Source organism: Salvelinus fontinalis, chromosome 25 (assembly GCF_029448725.1).
Source record: "Salvelinus fontinalis isolate EN_2023a chromosome 25, ASM2944872v1, whole genome shotgun sequence".
Classification (NCBI taxonomy): domain Eukaryota; kingdom Metazoa; phylum Chordata; class Actinopteri; order Salmoniformes; family Salmonidae; genus Salvelinus; species Salvelinus fontinalis.
This window is the reverse complement of record NC_074689.1, coordinates 19,582,799-19,606,022: the sequence shown is the minus strand read 5'-3', so window position 1 is coordinate 19,606,022 and position 23,224 is coordinate 19,582,799. Positions and strand designations below refer to the sequence as shown.

Here is a 23,224-nt window from a genome sequence, read left to right as displayed (position 1 = left end):
TAAACTAATAATAAGTTATATTTTTCAAATATCAATGGGTACGTTTAATTAAGAACTCCCAAAATAGATGAAGCAACTGCAGATTGCCCCTTGAAGGAAAGGTTATTTAATTTTTATGATAAAGCTCTTTTCATTGTTTGGCGAATTTTTGTTTGTCAGCTTCTCTTGATTAGGCTAAATGTTTTAGGAATATAGCAAGGGTAGGCAATAGCAAACCATTTGCGTCACGCTTACTATGTTGCAACCATAAATTGTATAATTGAGATAAGAACCTCCTGCTTAAATGCTTTCCAGATAGTCTTTCATATTGTCTACGTTTGCAGGGGGAAATTAACTTCATGACCTACGATCAAATTTGAAAAGGCTACCTTGACGTCACAAGGCAAGCATCACCTTTGTGAAGAATGGTATTAGCGCGCGCACCTCAAGGGTTGTAGTTCACAGACAGACAACGACGTGATTGGTTTTCACTTGACAAGAAAAAACAGCCTGCGGTCATAGAAAGTAAAACTGAAGTGACGCCAAAGGAAATTTGTATCTGCCTTCCTGGGACTCGGTTATGGGAGAGTGCCTTTGATTTAAGATGTCAAGATTAGCCTCGTTACTTTATTTGTTTTATAAAGGAGAGAGGACATGTAATTGAAAGCGGTAGCATCTGTCAGGTGACATGACAACGCTACTTATGTATACCAGCTGCGTCCCCTGTTCAAATGCATCCTCCCTCCCTTACTTTCTTTCTTCCTCCCATCCTACTTTAGGCTATAGCAGGCCTATTTTTCAAAAGGGACAATAATTGTGTCAGTGATCACACCGAGGAGGAATGATGCATTGACTTTTGCAGTGTATTTTTTAGGGCCCTGCAAAGCCGCTGGGATCCACTCAACACATCCAAGCAGCAGACCAGAAGAGTGTCCCCCCCCCCAAATCCAATGACCTAGATTGGAAGATAATTTTTTTGTGTCAGTCAGTGTGCTCATGGCCAGTGTCCCACACATGGTATTTGGTAGTTATAAGGGCCATTACCTCCCCTCCTCTTCCCCTCCATCAGCCTCCATGTAAGAGGCAGGGTGACATATAGTCTGTGGGATAAAGGTCAAATTGTTTAATATTATAACCTAATGGTCCACATTTGGCAATTATATAGACACATATTGCACTCTTATTCCTAAACATAGACCGGTTTCCCCCTCATAACATTGTGGTTCCATGTTAGGTTAATTTAGATTAACCAGAAGAAATTGGTACCAGATGTCTTCTTCACTGGCATCTGTGAGATCAAAGTGTGTGAGGTTATCTTTGTAGCTGGGGATATCTGTAAAAAACAAGATTGTGTGTTTGTTGTTTGGAGGGGTTGTTATTGGCTGTTTTTGGGAGAAAGGAAATTAGAATGTAGTGTAATGAACAAATAAGGGCTACAGTTCTATAAAACTGGCAGACTGTTGAGTCAAGGAATTTGAGTTTATGAAGAAAGACTGCTGTTACACACACACACACACACAGATGTTCTCTCTCTCCTCTGTTTGCTGTCATGCTAAACACCATATGGTACTGTGAGTTATTAAACAGACTGTAAACAGTCTTTATACACACCCATGGTCACACATGGCATATACAGGTTCGTTATCCTATGATTCTACACTACCTGACCAAAAGTATGTGGACTTGCTCGTCGAACATCTCATTCCAACATCATGGGCATTAATGTGGAGTTGGTTCCCCTCCTTTGCTGCTACAACGGCCTCCACTCTTCTGGGAAGGGTTTCCACTAGAACGTTGCTGCTATAACAGCTTCCACTCTTCTGGGAAGGGTTTCCACTAGAACGCTGCTGCTACAACAGCCTCCACTCTTCTGGGAAGGGTTTCCACTAGAACGTTGCTGCTATAACAGCTTCCACTCTTCTGGGAAGGGTTTCCACTAGAACGCTGCTGCTATAACAGCCTCCACTCTTCTGGGAAGGCTTTCCACTAGAACGTTGCTGCTATAACAGCCTCCACTCTTCTGGGAAGGCTTTCCACTAGAACGTTGCTGCTACAACAGCCTCCACTCTTCTGGGGAGGCTTTCCACCAGGTCATTGTTTTTAACTGACTTTCCTAGTTAAATAAAGGAAGACATTTTTTGGGGGGGAACATCGCTGCAGGGACTTGCTTCCATTCAGAGCATTAGTGAGGTCGGGCTCTGATGTTGGGCGATTTGGACTCGCAGTCGGCGTTCCAATTCATCCCAAAGGTGTTCGATGGGATTGAGGTCAGGGCTCTGTGCAGGCCAGTCAAGTTCTTCCACACCTGTCCGGTGTATGTGACAATACAACATATTTGTTTATTTGTTTTTGTTTAAGTCACATGCATGGACACCTTTTGGATGCATGTTGCAGTCTTTGATGCATGTGAAGATACGGGCCAAATCATCACAATGTGTCCTGTGCTACTTTGTTTACTATGTAGTGCCTAGTCCAGCTGCATAGACTAAACAGTCCTGTGTAAAAACATTCTCAATTCAAAGGAAAAGGTCAAAAACAGAATTTCACATTTATGTCTTGAGTATTATTTCCTGTGGTAAGTGTGTGTGGGTAATAAGTCACACTCAGCAGTGTGGTATGAGAAGTTTTGGTCTTAGTCCTGTCCTTGGCTTATTCTCTAGAAATACTACAGCGAGCTCAGAAAAGTACCCTCAGCTAAAAAAAAACACACACACACACTTGCAGTTTTTCAGGAAGAGGGAAGCATGTCAGACATATTTCTTTACATGACCACACACACACACACACATTACTCACACATTAGTTACACACACATTAGTTGCACACATCAGCTACATGATAAAACCACACACCAGATCAGACTCTGAGCCCTCTAAGGGAGTCACGTCATCCCTATTACCATTACCCCCTCTCCTAACATTGGGGTTTTGGGACAGAGAGGAAAGTGAGAGAGAAAATTAGCCCAGACATTTTTTCCATGCTGTATTTTTCCATTCTTTCTTTCGTTCTCTCTCTCTTTCCTCTCCGTGGTTTGGTTTACTCTCTGGTATCTGTCTGAGTGTAGGTATCTCTGGTATCAGACAGATGGATGGAACAGTTCTGTCATTTTGACATTGTTTTTCTCTGTATTTAAGCTGCTTGGGAGGGATCCCTGAAACTGAAACATCAATCCTACACGCATCAGCATTGTTTAATACAGAGATAATATCTCAATCCTACACGCATCAGCATTGTTTAATACAGAGATAATATCTCAATCCTACACACATCAGCATTGTTTAATACAGAGATAATATCTCAATCCTACACGCATCAGCATTGTTTAATACAGAGATAATATCTCAATCCTACACGCATCAGCATTGTTTAATACAGAGATAATATCTCAATCCTACACACATCAGCATTGTTTAATACAGAGATAATATCTCGATCCTACACACATCAGCATTGTTTAATACAGAGATAATATCTCAATCCTACATGCATCAGCATTGTTTAATACAGTGATTATATCTCAATCCTACACGCATCAGCATTGTTTAATACAGAGATAATATCTCGATCCTACACGCATCAGCATTGTTTAATACAGTGATAATATCTCAATCCTACACACATCAGCATTGTTTAATACAGAGATAATATCTCGATCCTACACACATCAGCATTGTTTAATACAGAGATAATATCTCAATCCTACACGCATCAGCATTGTTTAATACAGAGATAATATCTCTATCCTACACGCATCAGCATTGTTTAATACAGTGATAATATCTCAATCCTACACACATCAGCATTGTTTAATACAGAGATAATATCTCAATCCTACACGCATCAGCATTGTTTAATACAGTGATAATATCTCAATCCTACACGCATCAGCATTGTTTATTACAGTGATAATATCTCAATCCTACACGCATCAGCATTGTTTAATACAGAGATAAGTGGCTGAATTGTTTATCTGGATCATGTGGAAGGGTCAGTTTGAGGCTGGCAGAGAGATGGCCAAGATGGTGTTCTTTTTCTGACCTTCACTCAGGGATCTTCTTACCACTGCATTCAAGAGAGAAATAAAGAGAGCGATAAGGGGTTCCCCCCCTCATTCTTTATCTCTCCCTCTTTTTGTGAGGTATTTGGACAGCTGTGGATGACTGCTGTGTGTGTGGGTGTGAGAGAGAGGGGGAGAGAGTTATGAGGTTGTGACCCTCATGTCTTGTTTAATACCTGACTCTGTGATCCTAATTGATGGCCAAACACTGTGGTCTGGAATGACCCAGACTATGTGTGTGAGTGTGGTGCAGATGGATAGTCTGTTATACAGAGAACCTAGAGGTCTAACACATGAACTGTGTTGAACTATTTCTTTTGTCTCTCAATTAGTGTGTCTTTATCTGACTGTTTTCTCTCCAGGTTACTCTCTGTGTCTGGGTCAATCCTACTTCTTCCGCTTCAACCATCCAGAAGAGGCTAGCCGTATGAAGAGCATGCTGCCCCAGAAGAGCCCTGTCTCTCCTCTGGCCTACAGCACAGGTAGCAAACACACACTCGGCCCTACCCTCTTTCACCTCTGTCCTCCCTTGACCCCAGTCCTCTCTTCTCCTTTGTCCCCCCTCTATAGATCCCATATCAGCCCCTAGTCCCACAGTTCTCATATCACTTCCTCTCTCCCACTGTTAGGGTACAGTTACGGGTGGAGCCCGCCACCACAGGTGTGCGTGATTGAGACGCGGTCATGTGTAACTGCTTTTATTGAGTAAAAATGTACTTGCTTTGACTCTGATATGTGGTTGTCTCACCCAGCTATTTTAAGATGACTGAACTAACTGTAAGTCCTTCTGTATAGAGGAGACTTAGCATCTGCCAAATGACTAAAATGTAAGCTAAAGCATTCTAAGGTCCTTAATGTGTATGTGGATATCTTCATAGATATGTTTTTGCTGAGGCAGAGGGTCTTTGACAAGTCACAGGTTTAGAAACACAGACACACACACACACCTAAAACACACTTCTCAAGACGGGTGGAATGTTTTTCACATCTGGCAATAGCTGTCGTCGTGGTGATGCAGCTGTGTTCCGCTGTAACCGCGGTGATTGATCTCTGCATTTGAACATGGTGTGTGTGTGTCTGCGTATATCATCGCTGCTCGCGCACTGTCTCGGCAGCTAGACAGCAGGAATGTACACACACGAATATACATCTGTATAGGGGTCTCACACACACACACACACACACTGAACTCAATTGTATAGCGAGGAGCCATGCACCTTTTTTAGTGTTAATAGTTTTATAAAGATCAGAGTGAGCTGATATTAACCAGACCGTAAAGGGAAATCTGTCTATTAATGGAGTCTAGTGTGATTGTTTGTGTTTCTGACAGCGTCTTGAGACCAGATGTCTTCTGCTTTCTGCCCCATTTATCCCCCGCCTTACAAGGCTGAGGTTAAACCTTTACACACTAGGACCCCTCGCTGACACAATCTTACCTACACACACTCTCATGTGTGCACACACAGGACATGCACAGTATACATGCTGTCATGCACACATTTAGTACATGTATACACACACTTCTAGGTAAACACACTTCGGACATGTGTACACACAAGGCACACATGTCCGTGTAAGTTTAGTGATTCTATGTGTGTTTTGGAGGTCGTGTGTGTGACTGTCTTGACGGTGTGTAAAGAGTGGTCCCATTACTCAGGGTGAAATGGCTAACCTTCTTGTCTCTTTTTGTTTAGCTCATTGATGAGTAAAATGACTAGGTTTCCTTTCCATTGGATTTTCAACGGGGGATTGAAGTCATTCCTGACCACAGAGAGGTTTTCTCTTTACCCAGGAAGTTGGTTGCTCTGCTACTTTTAGAGACCTGAACTACCGTGTGTGTTAGTTTTAAATCTGAGAATAGGTGGGAGCGTGTGAGTTTTTCTCTGTGTGTGTTGTGTGTGTTGGCTCTTGGGCCCTCGGTGTTATAGGCCGTTTACTGGCAGCTCTCTGCTGTTTGGGTTATGAGTGTCCTGCCAAGTCCAGCTATGAATAGACTTAGCTGCAGGTACAACCACCATATAACGTTCTCCTTTTACTCTCAGACCAAAACCACACAGAAGAAGGCACACGTCAACGCACGATTCCACAGAGATATTCTCAGAGTAATAAGAACACCCTCAGACCTATAGGCTTCAACAGACTAAACAGATGATGGACAGAGAGCTCATGTAAAGGATGCTTTTTAACTGTTCACTTAGTGGTGAAGATAAGAGACGTTCAAAAAACATGTCTTATGTGTATTCCTTTTTGCTTTCTCCTCTCCTGTATCTACTGTTGCATTGTCAAGAAGGAACCTGCAAGTAAGCATTTCGTTGGATGGTGTATACCATGTGTGTCCTGTACATGCAACTAATACAACTTACAGTTGAACTCCTCTCCCTCCCCATCTCCTCTCTCCCCCTCCCTCCCCAGACTATCTGAAGTTCAGTAGTGACTACAGCCATGGGGTGGTGGGAGGGGCCGGCAGTGCAAGAGGGATGCGTTCTGCCTCAGAGCTCCGTGATTTGATGGACACCTTACAACGAAAGAAGATCGCCCTGGAGACCAGCCTGAGAGCCAATGGGGACTCTAGCCCCTCCTACTTCAGTATGACACAGGTATGACAGCTGTAGCTCTCAACGAACCCCAGCAGAACTGAGGCATGCACTAGATGGACATGGTTTTACACTTCTAATGTATTTTCCCCTCTCCCAGTCTCCACCCACCACGCCTGTGACCTCACCCACCTCGATGTCGTCAGCCTATCAAGAGCAGGCTAGGCGTTTCTATGGCTCTGATCGCCCGCCCCTCTCCGTCAAAGCCGCCGCCCCTCCCTCCCCCTCTCGGCGCTCTGACCCCCCTTCCTCCCGATCCTCCATGACCCGGAACCAATCCTACCAATCACAGGACAGCCTGCTGGCCTCCCCTGGCGACGGGCGACGCCAACTAAACCCAAACTCCTCCCCCCTGTTGTCGATGTGGAACGGTGGAGGTTCCTCTAACTCAGTGGCCGGTGGTGAGAGCCTCTCCTCTCCTCCTCTACGCTCATCCCTCTCTCCAACCAGTGGAGCAGCCAGCGTACCCTCCAGCCCCCGCCTGGGACGCCGAAGTCACGGCAACCATGAGCCGACACCTAGCAACCGAACCAGGAAGTACTCTGCAGGATCGATAGGCGGCATGATGGGAAGTCACAGCCTCTCTCTGCCCCGCCTCTGCCCGTCATCGTCGCCACGTTCCCATGATAATGGAGCCTTGGTGCTCTCTACCCTCCCCCCAACCTCGCGGCGCTCTGAACCTCTACGCAACTCTTCTCACAACAATAGCCAAAACCACACCACAAACAGTAACTACAACCATAACCAAACCACTAACTTTAACTACAGCCAGGCCCAAAACATGAACCACAAGGGCAACCAAGGTGAGGGGGTGGTATCAATCTCCCTCTCCTCCCCAAAGTCTCCCACCCAGGCCACTCCAGACGTGACTGTCCCGTTCCGATCAGGGGGCTCCTCCAGTCCCCGCGTGGCCAAGAAACTCAGCCTGACCTCCACCAGCTCCACATCCAGCCTCCAGGAGCCAGAGTGGCCAGCCAGCTGCGGAGTCTCCCCTGGACCAGAGCTTTTTTTCGGGGAGAGGGAGCACAGGGGTGGCAACCTGGAGCCTGGTCTAGGGTTAGGGGAACGGAGACAGTCTTTTGGGAAGGGTGGGCTTGAACCAGGGTTCGGTCTGGGGGAGAGAAGACAGTCCTTTGGAAAGGGAGGGGTAGAACCTAGTTTGGGATTAGGGGAACGGAGACAGTCTTTTGGGAAGGGAGGTATAGAGCCAGGTTTAGGGTTAGGGGAACGAAGGCAGTCATTTGGGAAGGGAGGAGTGGGGCTGGGGGCGGGGGTGACCCCACCGGGGGGGTTCAGGGCGAGAAGTGGCAGTATCAGCTCCCTGAGTGGGAAGGAAGAACTGACTGACTACCACCATCGCCAGAGAGATGAGAGACTACGAGAACAGGAGGTGGAGAGACTGGTGAGTAGTGTGTGTGTGTGTGTCTTTTTTTAAAGATCTGAATGAAATAGCACAGCTATGTGGTGGAATCAGATATCTTCCCTCTGACCTCTCAACCTCCTAAACACACTCTTCGGGAGCTGCACTGTTGGGGCATATACACACAGATGAATATGCACGCACACAAACATATGTTCCCTCAGGGAAGTACTGCCTCTGGCTGCTAGCCTATGTTAACATGCTTAGCTATTCTTACTCCTCCGCTGGGTTGGGTCTGGTTTAGAGGAAAACACTGGCTTTTTTGGGCCCTCTGTGGTTTTGTGTGTGTGTGTGTGTGTGGTTCCGTAAGTAGGGCCATCTGCAGTTCAGCACAGTTGGGTTGGTTTGGATCATTAGGAACCCATAACAGAACTGTCAGATGTGGGCTAGAACCCGATTGTATTTGGAGAGCAGAAATATAGGGCAGGTAGATACACACTCTCTCTTTTTCTGACACACACACACATACACATACACACACACACACAAAATAAACAGGGCTAAGTCCAAAATAAAGACGTGCAGCCACAACTACGGCCGGTGGCTTTCATACAAGTGTTGGGCAATGTGAACGTCTTTTGAAGTGTGCTGAATATTCCCAGAGGATCATTCCTCAAAGTATTTTCCCTAGCGATGTAAAGGCTGCCTTCATGGGAGAACATACAAACATGTCGGAAACACACATTTATGCACCAATCACTCAAGAGAATTAGGCTTTATCTCAATAGTCTAAAATCGCTTCCTCTCCTAGTCTCCTCTCCTTCATCTTCACTATTGAGATGCGTCTCCTCTATCGAGATGCTTCTCCTCTGTATGCTAACTGTGGATCTACTCTGCCCTCTAGAGGCGAGACAGGAGAACTTCACTACTACTCTGTCCCTGATTTCACTATTGGGAATTTTTCTCCACCAGCTGCTCCTATGCTGGGTGAGGGAGATCTCAGTAAAACAAAAATAATGGTGTTAAAAAAAAAGTCCAGTTGCCAGGACCACAAATACAAATTCCATCTAGACACCGTTGCCCTAGAGCAGTGGTTCCCAACCTTTCTATAGTCCCGAACCCCTTCAAACATTCAACCTCCAGCTGCGTATCCCCTCTAGCACCAGGGTCAGCACACTCTCAAATGATGTTTTTTTCCATCATTGTAAGCCTGCCACACACACACTATACGATACATTTATTAAACATAAGAATGAGTGGGAGTGTTTGTTACAACCTGGCTCTTGGGAAGTGACAAAGAGCTCTTATAGGACCAGGGCACAAATAATAATATAATAAAGGACCAGGGCACAAATAATAATATAATAAAGGACCAGGGCACAAATAATAATATAATAATAATCAATAATTTTGCTCTTTATTTCGCCATCTTCCCAATAACCTTATTTGTTCATCAAAAATTTTGAATTACTCACCACAGGTTAATGAGAATGGTTTGCTTCAAAGGATGTACATAACTCTGCAATGTTGGGTTGCATTGGAGAGTCTCAGTCTTAAATCAGTTTCGACACAGTCTGTGCCTGTATTTAGTTTTCATGCTAGTGAGGGCCGAGAATCCACTCTCACATAGGTACGTGGTTGCAAAGGGCATCAGTGTCTTAACAGCGCGATTTGCCAAGGCAAGAAACTCTTGAGCGTAGCCCTATCCAAATCTGGCAGTGGCTTTTGATTCATTTTAATTTTCACAGAACGGCTTGTTGCAATTTTGATGAGGCTCTCTTGTTCTCACGTGTGTTACCACTCCACTATGTCTCCCTGTCATGGCTTTTGCGCCATCAGTACAGATACCAACACATCTTGACCACCAAAGTACATTTGATGTCACAAAGCTGTCCAGTACTTTAAAAATATCCTCTCCAGTTGTCCTGGTTTCCAGTGGTTTGCAGAAGAGGATGTCTTCCTTAATTGACCCCCCATAAATGTAACGGACATATACCAGGAGCTGTGCCAGGCCCACCACGTCTGTTGACTCATCCAGCTGTAACACGTATAATTCACTGGCTTGTATGTGAAGCAGTAATTGCTTCAAAACATCTCCTGCCATGTCACTGATGCGTCATTAAAAACTGTTGTTTGATGAAGGCGTTGTCTGTAGTTTTTTGGGCCTTTTCCCCCAGCTTTGTCCCAGCCATATCCGCGGCAGCAGGAAGAATTAAGTCCTCCACAATAGTATGGGGCTTGCCTGTCCTAGCGACTCGGTAGCTCACCCTATAAGACGCTTCTAGCCCCTTCTTATTAATGGTATCTGTTGCTTTTATACATGTCTTACTACTCTAAAGTCATCTTTATTCTCGCTCCAAAAACTCTGGTGGCTTATTTTTCAAATTGTCATGTTTCTAAAAGTCTGCGCAAGAGTGAAGGTTTCCCGCGAGAGAGTAACAGTTAATGTGATTGGATGTTCATTATTTGACTAGGCTACCTGTATTTGATATTGTGTTGTTATTTCACTGAACACTGGATGGTTTCATAGTTTTTTTGGGGCAGTGAAACGAGGCTACTCAGGCGAGAGAAAAAACCTCACCCAAATGTATAGCCCCGTTGGAAAATATAAATGTACTGTTTGAAAATGTGTAGAAAATAAGTTACAAAAACAATAAAATATTTATTTGGCGTACCCTCGACGCCATTGTGTGTACCCCTGTAACTATTTGATGACATTTGAGATGTCTTTACACTCACAAAAGTTTCAAAAGAATAATGTTTCCTGTAAATATTTGTTATTGTTTATTTCACTTTTGTTTATCTATTTCCCATGCCAATAAAGCCCTTAAATGGAATTTAAATTGAATTAAGAGTGGTGGGTAGAGACAGGGAAGGGAGAGAGAGAAAATGGAGAAGGGTAGAGGGGGAGATTGTGACTGGGGATAGGAGAGGGATGGATAGAGGGAGAGCAAGACCGGGAGAAAGAGTGAGAGGGTGTAGATGGGGAGAGAGGGATGGTGAGAGAAGAGGAAGGATTGCATTTCTATATCAGTATATCCTCTCCTGTGGGTGCCAGGGCTGTTTGTGATCAGATCAGGTTACACCCAGAGCCAGTTGCTGTTATTAACTGTACTGCTTCACCTCCTTTTGTGTAGTAGGTCTACAGCGGTTTGTCTCCATTAGTACTGAATCAGGTGTCAAATTGACAGAGTATTGCTTTACTCTGCTACTTGTTGACTGACCGTTGTTATTATTGGCCTCTGTTTGTGTAGATGTGTATGCATGTGGGATGTATTTCTAGTCTCTCTCCTGTGCGCGCGCGCGTGTGTGTTTGGGATATATTTCCAATGTTGTATGTAGTACGTTGGGCTTTTCCGGTTGGAGAGTTTGACTCCGAGCCAATAACATTCGCAGGAAAGCCTCCTGCTGCCTCTTCTCTCTCACACATACATACAGACACACACACACACACACACACACACACACACACACACACACACATGAATTCTCTCTCTCCTCTCTCTCTCTCTTACTGTATCTGCTAGCAGTCACTCAGTTCTCGGGGCAATGTGGTTTCTAATTTCTCTCACCTGCAGCAGTGCATTGCAGATAGCAACCCACTGTCTTAGTGAATTTCTATAGCTAGTTCAGTAGCACAGCATTAGTAGTTAGTTAGTTAGCTATAGGTTTAGTTTGTGTTATTGTGGGCTCTCGTTATTCTCTATGAGAGAAATATAAAGGCTATGAGAAAAGTTTGTTTGCCCTATGGAGTGTCTGTGAGGAGAAATGCTCCTAATGGCAGCCATGCTTCCACAGGTAATATCTGTGTATTTGGCTCTGTTGGATATAGATAATAATCATGTGTTTGCTGTGTGTGTGTATCTCTGTACATATATATCTAAGTGTGTCTGTGTGTATGTACCTATTTGTGTGGGCTTCTAACTGTGTGTGCTGTGTTGTAGGAACGCCAGCGGCTGGAAACCATTCTGTCTCTGTGTTCAGAGCTGGGTCAATCGGAGCAGGACAGGGAGAGGGGTGTTGGTTCTAGTGTCGATACCGGTGTTGGTCTAGCCGACCTTCAGAAGATCAACCGGGAACTAGAGAAACTCCAGGTCTCTGATGACGATGAGTCAGAATCCGTCTTCTCCGACTCAACCGTTAACGGAAATGGGGCCGGTAGCGGCTCGGAGAACGGTTACTATGGTAACGATGAGGAGCGTCCAGTCCGACAGCGACGGAGCAGCGGCCACCGGGACAACAGGGCGGAATCGCCGGCCATCAGCCTACGAAGCTCCGCCACCTCGCCCACCGTGCGCCTGCCTAGGACCAATCGGGTGAGAGTTTTTCACTTTTTCGCTGGCTGAAAGAAGTACAGGAGAAAGGGAACAAGAGATCAAATATAAATGGGAGAAAGCGAGAGTGAGAGCTTTCTCACTCTCGCTTTCTCACATTTATATTTGATCTCTTGTTCCCTTTCTCCTGTACTTCTTTCAGCCAACCTCCCTGCCTCTCTCTCACACACACACACACACACACACACACACACACACAAATACATAAGGTGCTACTGCTGTCCTTCCTCTGAGTAAAGCTTAATTAAGCCTTGTTAAATGATTGACAGGAGGCAGAGTGTTTATCACCTGGCAACCTGTTAATGAGACCTCTGGTCAGGCAATCCTTACACAGGCCTAATCAAGCTTAATAACAGCCTATGAAGCTCTATGCAGCTTAATGTAGCTTCTCATGACTAAATGAGAGTTAGAGGAGAGTGGTAGAGAGAAAGAGAGCTCCCCTCTCACTGTAAACAGAAGAAAACACACACTAGCCTAGTGACTAGCCCACTAGGTCACGGCTCAACCCCTCCTTGTACATTCCTTAGTTCTGATGTGGAAACTCCTCTGGAATCTGACTTACCTTACCATTTAAGGTCCACATACTGTATTTTTATTTTCCCTACTCTCAAAAATGTATTTTCTTCTTAGACCTCCACAGCAACCTATTGTTTTAGAGGTCAGGGTTGTTTGTTGTTGTGAATTAGTCTTCTATTTTACTGTGAGAACCCGGAGGTGCTGGATACTGTAAAAATTGGTTGCTGTGAGAGGTCACACACACATGAGATATTTACAGTCTGGTTATTAGATTAGAGAGTGCTAAGGATAGCAACCTAAGGTGGGCAGCTGGCGTGTGTGTGTGTGTGTGTGTGGTACGTATGAACAGCTGCATAGTTTCTGGTGAGTAATTGAAGAACAGAAAGCTACTCTACAGATAGCTTAATTGGTTGGATTTAGCTATCATGTTAATACCTAGAACTTTTCTATGAACCGTATTGTTTTTAACCCCTCATTCAGGACAACATGTAGCTTTTGTTCCAGCCCTGCACTAACACACATGATTCAACTAATCATCAAGAGCTAGATAAACGGAATCAGGTTTGTTAGTTCTTGGCTGGAAACAAATGTATTCACTCCTTGTAGCTCTCCAGGACCCGTGAATAAAGAACATAGCATAGATTCCATTGTGAGAGTGTGACGTCATCTTTAGGCGCTGGTGGAGGAGGGCCAGCGGAGGCAGGAAGTGACCCGTGTGGAGGAGGAGAGGATCCAGGTGCTGAACAACATGGAGGAGCTGGAACAGAAGATCAAAGAACTGGACAACCAGATGGACGAGTCTCTTAGAGAGGTAGAAAGAGGGAGGGAGGGATGTAAAAATGGTGGAGAGAGATGTAGGGAGGAAGGAGGTAATAGAGGTAGAGATGGATAGAGACTCACTCCCTCTTTCTGGCCATCCAGGTGGAGGTGGAGCGTGCCCTGGTGGAGGCAGAGCAGCAGGCGGAGCTAGCAGCCTTGCAGCAGGAGAGAGATGCTCTGGAGACACTCAACACCAAGATGTCTGACATGGAACAACAGGCACAGAACCAGAAGACTCTGGTAATACTACTGTGTGATAACACTGGGGCAACATGAGGGAGGGAGAGTGAAAGAGTGTGTGTCTGTGTGTGTACTGCTATATGGAGTTTCTAAGAGTTTGTGGTGTCATAAGCACTGTGTGCATATGTAATGAGCATGCTGCAGTGTGTATTCTCTAGCCACACCCAGCGATACATTGATTGACATGTGACTAGCTGACATGGTATGTGTAAATCCCTGTCATGCAGTCTCTGGTCCAAATATACAGCTGTTAATACACAACAGGGTATAGTGGTCACTACCCTAGCCTCTCACACACGGGGGGCGGGGGGGGGGGGTGTATAGTGAGGTTCTACTAAAAGATCGATGACAGGGGAATGAAGAGGGGTTGGATAGATAGGATGAAGTGTGTGTGTGTGTGTGTGTGTGTGTGTGTGTGTGTGTGTGTTGGCACCCTCTTCTCCTCTGGGTCGTGTTCAGGCCTGCTTCCGGAGAGTTGCATTAACCCTACAGCTGGCAGATACATGAGAGAGGAACCACATACCATGGAGAGAGAGAGAGAGAGATAGGAGACAGAGAGAGACTTACCCTTACACATTTTGGTGATTACAGATCTGATGAGAGGAAGACAGATAAGGATCAGTTGAGAGAAAGACAAAAATAAAGTTGTCTAGTTTGACACATACTGTGTCTGGTCAATTAGCCTGTTTCTCCTGTGTCTGGTTAGTTCGCCTGTTTCTCCTGTGTCTGGTCAGTTAGCCTGTTTCTCCTGTGTCTGGTCAGTTAGCCTGTTTCTCCTGTGTCTGGTCAGTTAGCCTGTTTCTCCTGTGTCTGGTCAGCCTGAACGTCTTGGACTGTTGGTGGCCTGTGTTGAAGACCCCTTTCCCTCTCATAATAACCCTCATCATCCCCAACCCACCTATGTGTCAGTCCTTCCCTCTTCTCTCCCCTCTAGTCCATTCTGCTTTCCTGACCACTGTAACACTGTAGTAACTAACTCTGCCTCTCGACTCCCACTAACGCTACCGTCCTCTCTCCCTCTGTCCTGTGTCTGCTTGTCATTCCTGTATGTGTGTGTGTACTGTACCTCTGCGTACATATGCACATGTGTGTGTGAGCGTGCTTGTATGCTTGTCGTCTATCCGTCTGTGTGTGTGTGTGTGCCAGGCGTGTGTGTCGCTGCAGGCTGAGAGGGCTAGGGTAGAGCAGCTGTCTCAGAGTGTGTGTGAGCTGCGCTCCCAGCTCCACTGCTGTCCTGAGGCCATGAAGGAGCCCCTACAGGAGCAGCTCGCCAGGGTCAGTACACAAACACACACACACACACACACACACTTCCTGCTAAAATAAACAACTTCCTGTGACACACCTTCCCCACCTGTTCACCCATCCTTCTCCTCTTGTTCCTTCCACCTATCATTTATCTACAGGAGGTTTTCCTCTTCACCTCTCCTCCTGTCTGTCAGTTTTAGTATGTGTCATATCATGTCTGTCAGAAAGCTCCACACAGTCAGCCTGCTCATGGGGGATAGTAGCTGTTTTTTGTTAGGATGAGGAAGCATGATTGTGCATCAGGTTTGGCGAGAGCATGCCTTGGTGTGGTTGTGTGAGTGTGTTTGTGCGTGTGTGACTGAATGCTCTCTCCCTCATGCAGAAAATAGTAATTGAACACTTGCGGACAGCCAAAATGTTATAACACAATCTGAGAAAAACGTGTGTGTGTGCCAGAACTCTGAGGTGCTGGAAGCTGAGACGAAGCGTTTTGAGGACCTGGAGTTTCAGCAGCTGGAGAGAGAGAGTCGTCATGATGAGGAGAAGGAGGAAAACACACAACTCCTCAGAGAGATAGCTGACTACCAACGGAGCACCATCACACGCAAGGTACGGTGTGTGTGTTAAGAGTATGAGTGTGTTTTGTGTATGTGTGTTAAACTGTGTGTGTTAAACTACTGTATGTGTTCCAAGGAGAGGCTGGTGGCTCTAAATAAGCAGGCGGGACAGATTACCCAGCAGGCTCAGCGAGAGAAGGACAGCTTCCTGAAGGAGAGGACCAACCTGCAGATGATGCTGCAGAGGGTATGTACGCACAGTGAGTGTGTGTGTGTGTGTGTTTTGCAACAGTCCATTGATTTCAGTCCTAATTGCATATTAAAGTCTCTCTCTCTCTCAGGAGAAAGATAACCTTGCTTCTGTGGAAAGGAAGTATGCTGACCTCACAGGTGGGCGGGGCTTCCCTCTCAGCCCTATCAGTCTTAAGGAGGTATGTTTGACTATTGCCTAGCAACCTCCATTCGCACCCATGGTCCCCCTCGTCTCACTGTCTTCCTCCTCTTTTCCTCTCCTTTCCTCCTTTCCTGTTTCCTAGGATACTGCGTCGTTGGCTGACGTGTGTCGATCTCCTAGCGACCAGTCCCGTGACCACGCCTCTTCCTCTCTTTCTTCTCTTATCCTTCCTGCTGACCTGCTGGTCCTATCCTCCCTCCTTTCTTCTCTTTCCATAAAGAGCGCTGAGGTACTATGTCCTCCCTCCATCTATCTTTCATCCTTGCCTCCACCTCTCTCTCTCTCCATCATCCTTAGTCATTTAAAGTAACTTTCCAGATTTCTATGAAATATGACCTATAATTAATGACAAATAATAGTTTTCCTTCCAAAAATGGTAATTAAGTATGTTAAAAAGCAGCTTTTCTGTTTTGGAATGATGTGAGCATACCCAACAACATGACCGGTGTATACTGGTCATAAAAAATATTAATGTGAGTAGACTGCTGATTGGCCAGCTCATCCTCCTCAGAAGGATGACATCATCCTCTATGACGAAATGGCAAGTGTTTTTCAACGGTCTGTTTGAGATAGTGGGGCAAAAAAGTATTTAGTCAGCCATCAATTGTGCAAGTTCTCCCACTTAAAAAGATGAGAGAGGCCTGTAGTTTTCATCATAGGTACACTTCAACTATGACAGACAAAATGAGAAAAAAAATTCCAGAAAATCACATTGTAGGATTTTTTATGAATTTATTTGCAAATTATGGTGGAAAATAAGTATTTGGTCAATAACAAAAGTTTATCTCAATACTTTGTTATATACCCTTTGTTGGCAATAACAGAGGTGAAACGTTTTCTGTAAGTCTTCACAAGGTTTTCACACACTGTTGCTGGTATTTTGGCCCATTCCTCCATGCAGATCTCTTCTAGAGCAGTGATGTTTTGAGGCTGTTGCTGGGCAACATGGACTTTCAACTCCCTCCAAAGATTTTCTATGGGGTTGAGATCTGGAGACTGGCTGGGCCACTCCAGGACCTTGAAATGCTTCTTACGAAGCCACTCCTTCATTGCCCGGGCGGTGTGTTTGGGATCATTGTCATGCTGAAAGACCCAGCCACGTTTCATCTTCAATGCCCTTGCTGATGGAAGGAGGTTTTCACTCAAACTCTCACGATACATGGCCCCATTCATTCTGTCCTTTACACGGATCAGTCGTCCTGGTCACTTTGCAGAAAAACAGCCCCAAAGCATGATGTTTCCATCCCCATGCTTCACAGTGTTTTATGGTGTTCTTTGGATGCAACTCAGCATTCTTTGTCCTCCAAACACGACGAGTTGAGTTTTTACCAAAAAGTTATATTTTGGTTTCATCTGACCATATGACATTCTCCCAATCTTCTTCTGGATCATCCAAATGCTCTCTAGCAAACTTCAGACGGGCCTGGACATGTACTGGCTTAAGCAGGGGGACACGTCTGGCACTGCAGGATTTGAGTCCCTGGCGGCGTAGTGTGTTACTGATGGTAGGCTTTGTTACTTTGGTCCCAGCTCTCTGCAGGTCATTCACTAGGTCCCCCCGTGTGGTTCTGCGATTTTGCTCACCGTTCTTGTGATCATTTTGACCCCACAGGGTGAGATCTTGCGTGGAGCCCAAGATCGAGGGAGATTATCAGTGGTCTTGTATGTCTTCCATTTCCTAATAATTGCTCCCACCGTTGATTTCTTCAAACCAAGCTGCTTACCTATTGCAGATTCCGTCTTCCCAGCCTGGTGCAGGTCTACAATTTTGTTTCTGGTGTCCTTTGACAGCTCTTTGGTCTTGGCCATAGTGGAGTTTGGAGTGTGACTGTTTGAGGTTGTGGACAGGTGTCTTTTATACTGATAACAAGTTCAAACAGGTGCCATTAATACAGGTAACGAGTGGTGGACAGAGGAGCCTCTTAAACCTCTACTTCATCACCCTCCCGGATCCGGGATCCTCCTCATCAAAAAAGCTGACTAGCATAGCCTAGCCTAACGGGACAGGGATATCATATAATATAATTTTCATGAAATCACAAGTCCAATACAGAAAATGAAAGATAAACATCTTGTGAATCCAGCCATCATTTCTGATTTTTAAAATGTTTTACAGCGAAAACACAATATGTATTTCTATTAGCTAACCACAATAGCCAAACACACAACCGCATATTTTCACCGTGTTTCCACCGCATAGGTAGCTTTCACAAAACCGACAAAATAGAGATAAAATTAGTCACTAACCAAGAAACAACTTCATCAGATGACAGTCTTATAACATGTTATACAATACATTTATGTTTTGTTCGAAAATGTGCATATTTGAGGTATAAATCATAGTTTTACATTGCACCCTCCATCAAAAATAGCACCAAAGCAGCCAGAATAATTACAGAGAGCAACGTGAAATATATAAATACTCATCATAAAACATTTATGAAAAATACATGGTGTACAGCAAATGAAAGATAAACATCTTGTGAATCCAGCCAATATTTCCGATTTTTTTTTAAAGTGTTTTACAGCGAAAACACAATATAGAATTATATTAGCTTACCACAATAGCCAAACACACAAACGCATTTATTCACCGCAAAGGTAGCTTTCGCAAAAACCAGCAAAAGATATCAAATTAATCACTAACCTTTGGACAACTTCATCAGATGACAGTCCTATAACATCATGTTATACAATACATTTATGTTTTGTTCGGAAATATGCATATTTATAGCTACAAATCCTGGTTATACATTGTGAATACGTAGCAACGATTCACCAGAATCTCCAGAGATATTTTGGACACTCACCTAATCTGACCAAAGAACTCATCATAAACTTTACATAAAAATACTTGTTGTATGGCAAATGAAAGATACACTGGTTCTTAATGCAACCGCTGTGTTAGATTTTTTTTAAATAACTTTACCACAACATACAGCTTGGGTTATTGTGAGACAGTGCTCACCAACACGGCGGAAAATAGACATCAACATATTACACAGAAATACGAAATAACATCATAAATGTTGTCTTACTTTTGCTGAGCTTCCATCAGAATGTTGTACAAGGAGTCCTATTTCCAGAATAAATCGTTGTTTGGTTTTAGAATGTTCATTTCTTCTGTCGAATTCGCGCCACAATGCTAGCCAAGGTTTTTTTTTTTTTTTTGTGGTGGATCAGCTTAATATTGCGGAAAGAATGTTGCTTCCAATGTAATTGTCTGCACCATTTCCAATCCCCCATATTTTTTTGGGTAAATATATATATCCATTCACGTATGCATACATACACACATATATACATACACATACCTACATAGACATACATACTTTTTTAAAAGAGTGAATAAACTGATAAAACTCGGTTGAAAAAACCTCCTTTATGATGTTATTATCATATGTATCAAATAAAATCAGAGCCGGAGATATTCGCCGTGTATACCGAACGCTTTTCAGAAGACAATGTCGAGGTCCCTCGCGCGCCGTCGAAGACAAAGAAAATACCGGACCTGTCACTCCAAAAGCTCTTGTTCGGCCTCAGATCAAGCTAGACACCCCATTCCCCCTTCCACTGCCTGTTGACATCTAGTGGAAGGCGTATGAAGTGCATGCATATCGATAAACAAAAGCCAGTTGAATAGGCAGGCCCTGAAACAGAGCCTCGTTTTCAGATTTTTCACTTCCTATATGGAAGTTTGCTGCCAAATGAGTTCTGTTTTACTCACAGATATAATTCAAACAGTTTTAGAAACTTGAGAGTGTTTTCTATCCAATAGTAATAATAATATGCATATTGTATGATCTAGAACAGAGTACGAGGCCGTTTCAGCCGTTTCATTTGGGCACGATTTTTTCCAAAGTGAAAACAGCGCCCCCGTATTGACAAGAAGTTAAAGAAGAAGTTACATGTCTGTGAGAGCCAGATATTTTGCTTGTTTGTAGGTGACCAAATACTTATTTTCCACCATAATTTGCAAATAAATTCATTAAAAATCCTACAATGTGATTTTCTGGATTTTTTTTCTCATTTTGTCTGTCATAGTTGAAGTGTACCTATGATGAAAATTACAGGCCTCTCTCATCTTTTTAAGTGGGAGAACTTGCACAATTGGTGGCTGACTAAATACTTTTTTGCCCCACTGTACAAGTTTGAGGTGGGGTTTTAAGTATTTTTTTCTCCAATTTATACTTTGGCCACATACGAGTATAGGACGAGTCAACAACATTATTTGTGTGTGCGTTAACAGAATTTAAAAAGTGAGAGTTTCACTGGACATTTACTTTAAGCTAGTGTTTCTTAGATTCCTTGTATCAAAAAGGTTATGGTCAAAACGATAAAATGAGAACTATGGAATGAGTTGTGTGATGGATAGTTTCTTATAGATCCAGGAATCTTGAGGTTGAGAAGCACTTTTTACAGGCCGTTTTAGAAACACCTTCTCTTGTCTTCCATTTATACAGTGATGATAACACATTGCACTGGTAACAAACTGGCCTTTAAAGATGTTCATATTGTTTATGTTTAACCTTCTCTCTTCATTCATTGTCTATGTGAAACTAATGGAACAGTACAGCTCTGTCTCTGATGCTGCAGTTTAACTGACCAAGCTAACAAAAAGTTTTAACATGGCTGAATCTCCCTTTCTCTCTCTCTCTATCTCTCAACCCCTTTCTTTATTTAATCTCTCTCCCTTTTAATCTCCCTCTCTTTCACCATTGTTTCTCCCTCTCCCTGTCCACTTCATCTCTAGCCACTTCTTCTCTCCCCCCTTTTCCCTCATGGTATGTTCCAGGGCTATGTAACAGTCAGTGAGATCAATGAAATGTACTCCCAGCTGGGGGGTAACCCTAGTCCCGCCACTACCCCTGTTCTGGCCAATTCCTCCCCTGATTCTGAGCCTAACCCCCCCACTGACGACAGCGCCCAAAAACCAGCGGAGGACGAGGTGTGTGTGTAAGGGGCACGTGTGTTTGTTGGTCAGTAGGTGTGTTTGTTGGTCAGTAGGTGTGTTTGTGTGGAGGAGGATAACATTATTTACAGTGCATTCAGAATGTATTCAGATCCTTTGACTTTACAGCTTTATTCTAAAATGTATTTCAAAAATTCTCTCATCAATCTACACACAATACCCCATAATGGCAAAGCGAAATCTGATTTGTAGAAATTTTTGCACATTTATTAAAAATTAAAAACAGAAATACCTTATTGACATAAGTATTCAGACCCTTTACTATGTCACTTGAAATTGAGCTCAGGTGCATCATGTTTCCATTGATCATTCTTGAGATGTTTCTAGAACTTGATTGGAGTCCACCTGTGGTAAATTCAATTGATTGAACATGATTTGGAAAGGTACACACCTGTCTATATAAGGTCCCACAGTTGACAGTGTATGTCACAGTGTATGTTTCACCCAATAAATTACTGGGAGGTTATACATATGGAGTGTACGACTCTCTTTGTTTTTATAGCTTAGAGCAAAAACCAAGACATAAGGTCAAAGGAAGACAGATCTGGGAAAGGGTACCAAAACATTTCTGCAGCATCGAAGGTCCCCAAGAACACAGTGGCCTCCATCGTTCTTAAATAGAAGAAGTTTGGAACCACCGAGACTCTTCCTAGACCTGGCTGCCCTGCCAAACTGAGCAATCGGGGGAGAAGGGTGACCAAGAACCCAATGGTCACTCTGACAGAGCTCCAGAGTTCCTCTGTGGAGATGGGAGAATCTTTCAGAAGGGCAACCATCTCTGCAGCACTCCACCAATCAGGCTTTCATGGTAGAATGGTCAGAAGGAAGCCACTCTTCAGTAAAAGGCACACGACAGCCCGCTTAGAGTTTGCCAAAGTATTCTCAGACCATGAGAAACAAGATTCTCTGGTTTGATGAAACCAAGATTGGATTATTTGTCCTGATTGCCAAGCATCTCACCTGGAGGAAACCTGGCACCATCCCTATGGGTGTCTGAAAACTTTCCGAATGCACTGTATGCCTTCCTCAGTTTTCCATGCATTTGCGTTTCAATTTTTCTTGATTTTATATTTTGTCTGCTGTACTCTCTCTTTCTTTGATGGTGTTCTTCTCTTCCTCTTTAAGCTCTGTCACTCCTCCTCTCCTGTCGATTGTCCTTCCTCCTTTTCCTCCCATCCCCTGTTGCCCCGCCGCCCCCCTCTCACCAAAACCCCCTCGGTTCATTGGCCGGAGGACATGGTGACCTATCGTGACCCCTCTCCCCTCCCTGACTCTCCTCCTCCTCCTCTGCCTGTCAAAAAACACCGCCACAACAGGCAGGTAAAGGCTGTGTGTGTGTGCGCGTGTGTGTGTGTGCGCGCGCGTGTGTGTGTGATTCTGACTATTGTGTGTGTGTTCAGCACTTCCGTTCACTGGAGGAGAGAAAGAGGTTAGTGAAAGGTGGGGCCCACCTGAGTGACACATTACCCAGGAAGAAGACCCCGTCCATTGTCACCCCTCAGTTCAACTGTGCTACACTAGGACGCAGCATGCCTAACAAGGTACACACACACACACACACATTCACTCTCTCACTCACACACACACACACACACACACACTCACTCACTCACTCACTCACTCACTCACTCACTCACTCACTCACTCACTCACTCACTCACTCACTCACTCTCACACACACACACACCTTTAATCTCTCTTTCTGGTCCTCCACAGTCCCATCAGCCCCTGGTCCAGAGTTCTAGCTGTGGCAGTATTCTACCCCGGGCCATGTCTGTCTCCAATAGAGACACAGATAAACGGCGCCTGCACAAGGGTGAGGACACACACCTCACGCATGTGTAAACTGACCGCGAAACTGAAGTACTCACTACTGAGTACTGAAGTACTCACTAGGGGAGGGAAGAGGAGTTTGTCTAGGAGAGTTGTCTGTCACACCACCAGTGACCCTCGGGACAAGTTAGTCACACAGCTTACCTTATAAGGCAAGGGTTTCAACCTATAAAAAAGATGGATCGTCAGATGTGTGTGTGATGGGTGGACAGAAGCATGGTTTGTTTATTTGCTTGTAGAGGGATTTGAGGAGAGGCAGGA

General features: G+C 44.4%; 1 protein-coding gene across 9 annotated transcripts in view; it reads left to right on the top strand.

The window, feature by feature from the left end:
• LOC129822950 (pleckstrin homology-like domain family B member 2) overlaps positions 1–23,224 on the top strand; it is a 49,704-nt gene that overhangs the window by 21,652 nt on the left and 4,828 nt on the right. For 2 of the 9 annotated variants that reach the window (XM_055881527.1, XM_055881533.1), the window contains 15 exons: positions 4,399–4,518; positions 6,449–6,633; positions 6,731–8,032; positions 11,935–12,306; positions 13,514–13,651; positions 13,762–13,899; positions 15,046–15,174; positions 15,604–15,756; positions 15,841–15,951; positions 16,046–16,135; positions 16,241–16,387; positions 20,912–21,106; positions 22,256–22,450; positions 22,531–22,671; positions 22,847–22,946. In XM_055881527.1, the coding sequence (XP_055737502.1) occupies positions 4,399–4,518; positions 6,449–6,633; positions 6,731–8,032; positions 11,935–12,306; positions 13,514–13,651; positions 13,762–13,899; positions 15,046–15,174; positions 15,604–15,756; positions 15,841–15,951; positions 16,046–16,135; positions 16,241–16,387; positions 20,912–21,106; positions 22,256–22,450; positions 22,531–22,671; positions 22,847–22,946 (3,516 nt within the window). The remainder of the gene's footprint in view (positions 1–4,398; positions 4,519–6,448; positions 6,634–6,730; positions 8,033–11,934; positions 12,307–13,513; positions 13,652–13,761; positions 13,900–15,045; positions 15,175–15,603; positions 15,757–15,840; positions 15,952–16,045; positions 16,136–16,240; positions 16,388–20,911; positions 21,107–22,255; positions 22,451–22,530; positions 22,672–22,846; positions 22,947–23,224) is intronic. The other 7 variants (XM_055881528.1, XM_055881529.1, XM_055881530.1 and 4 more) reach the window with 7 other exon arrangements.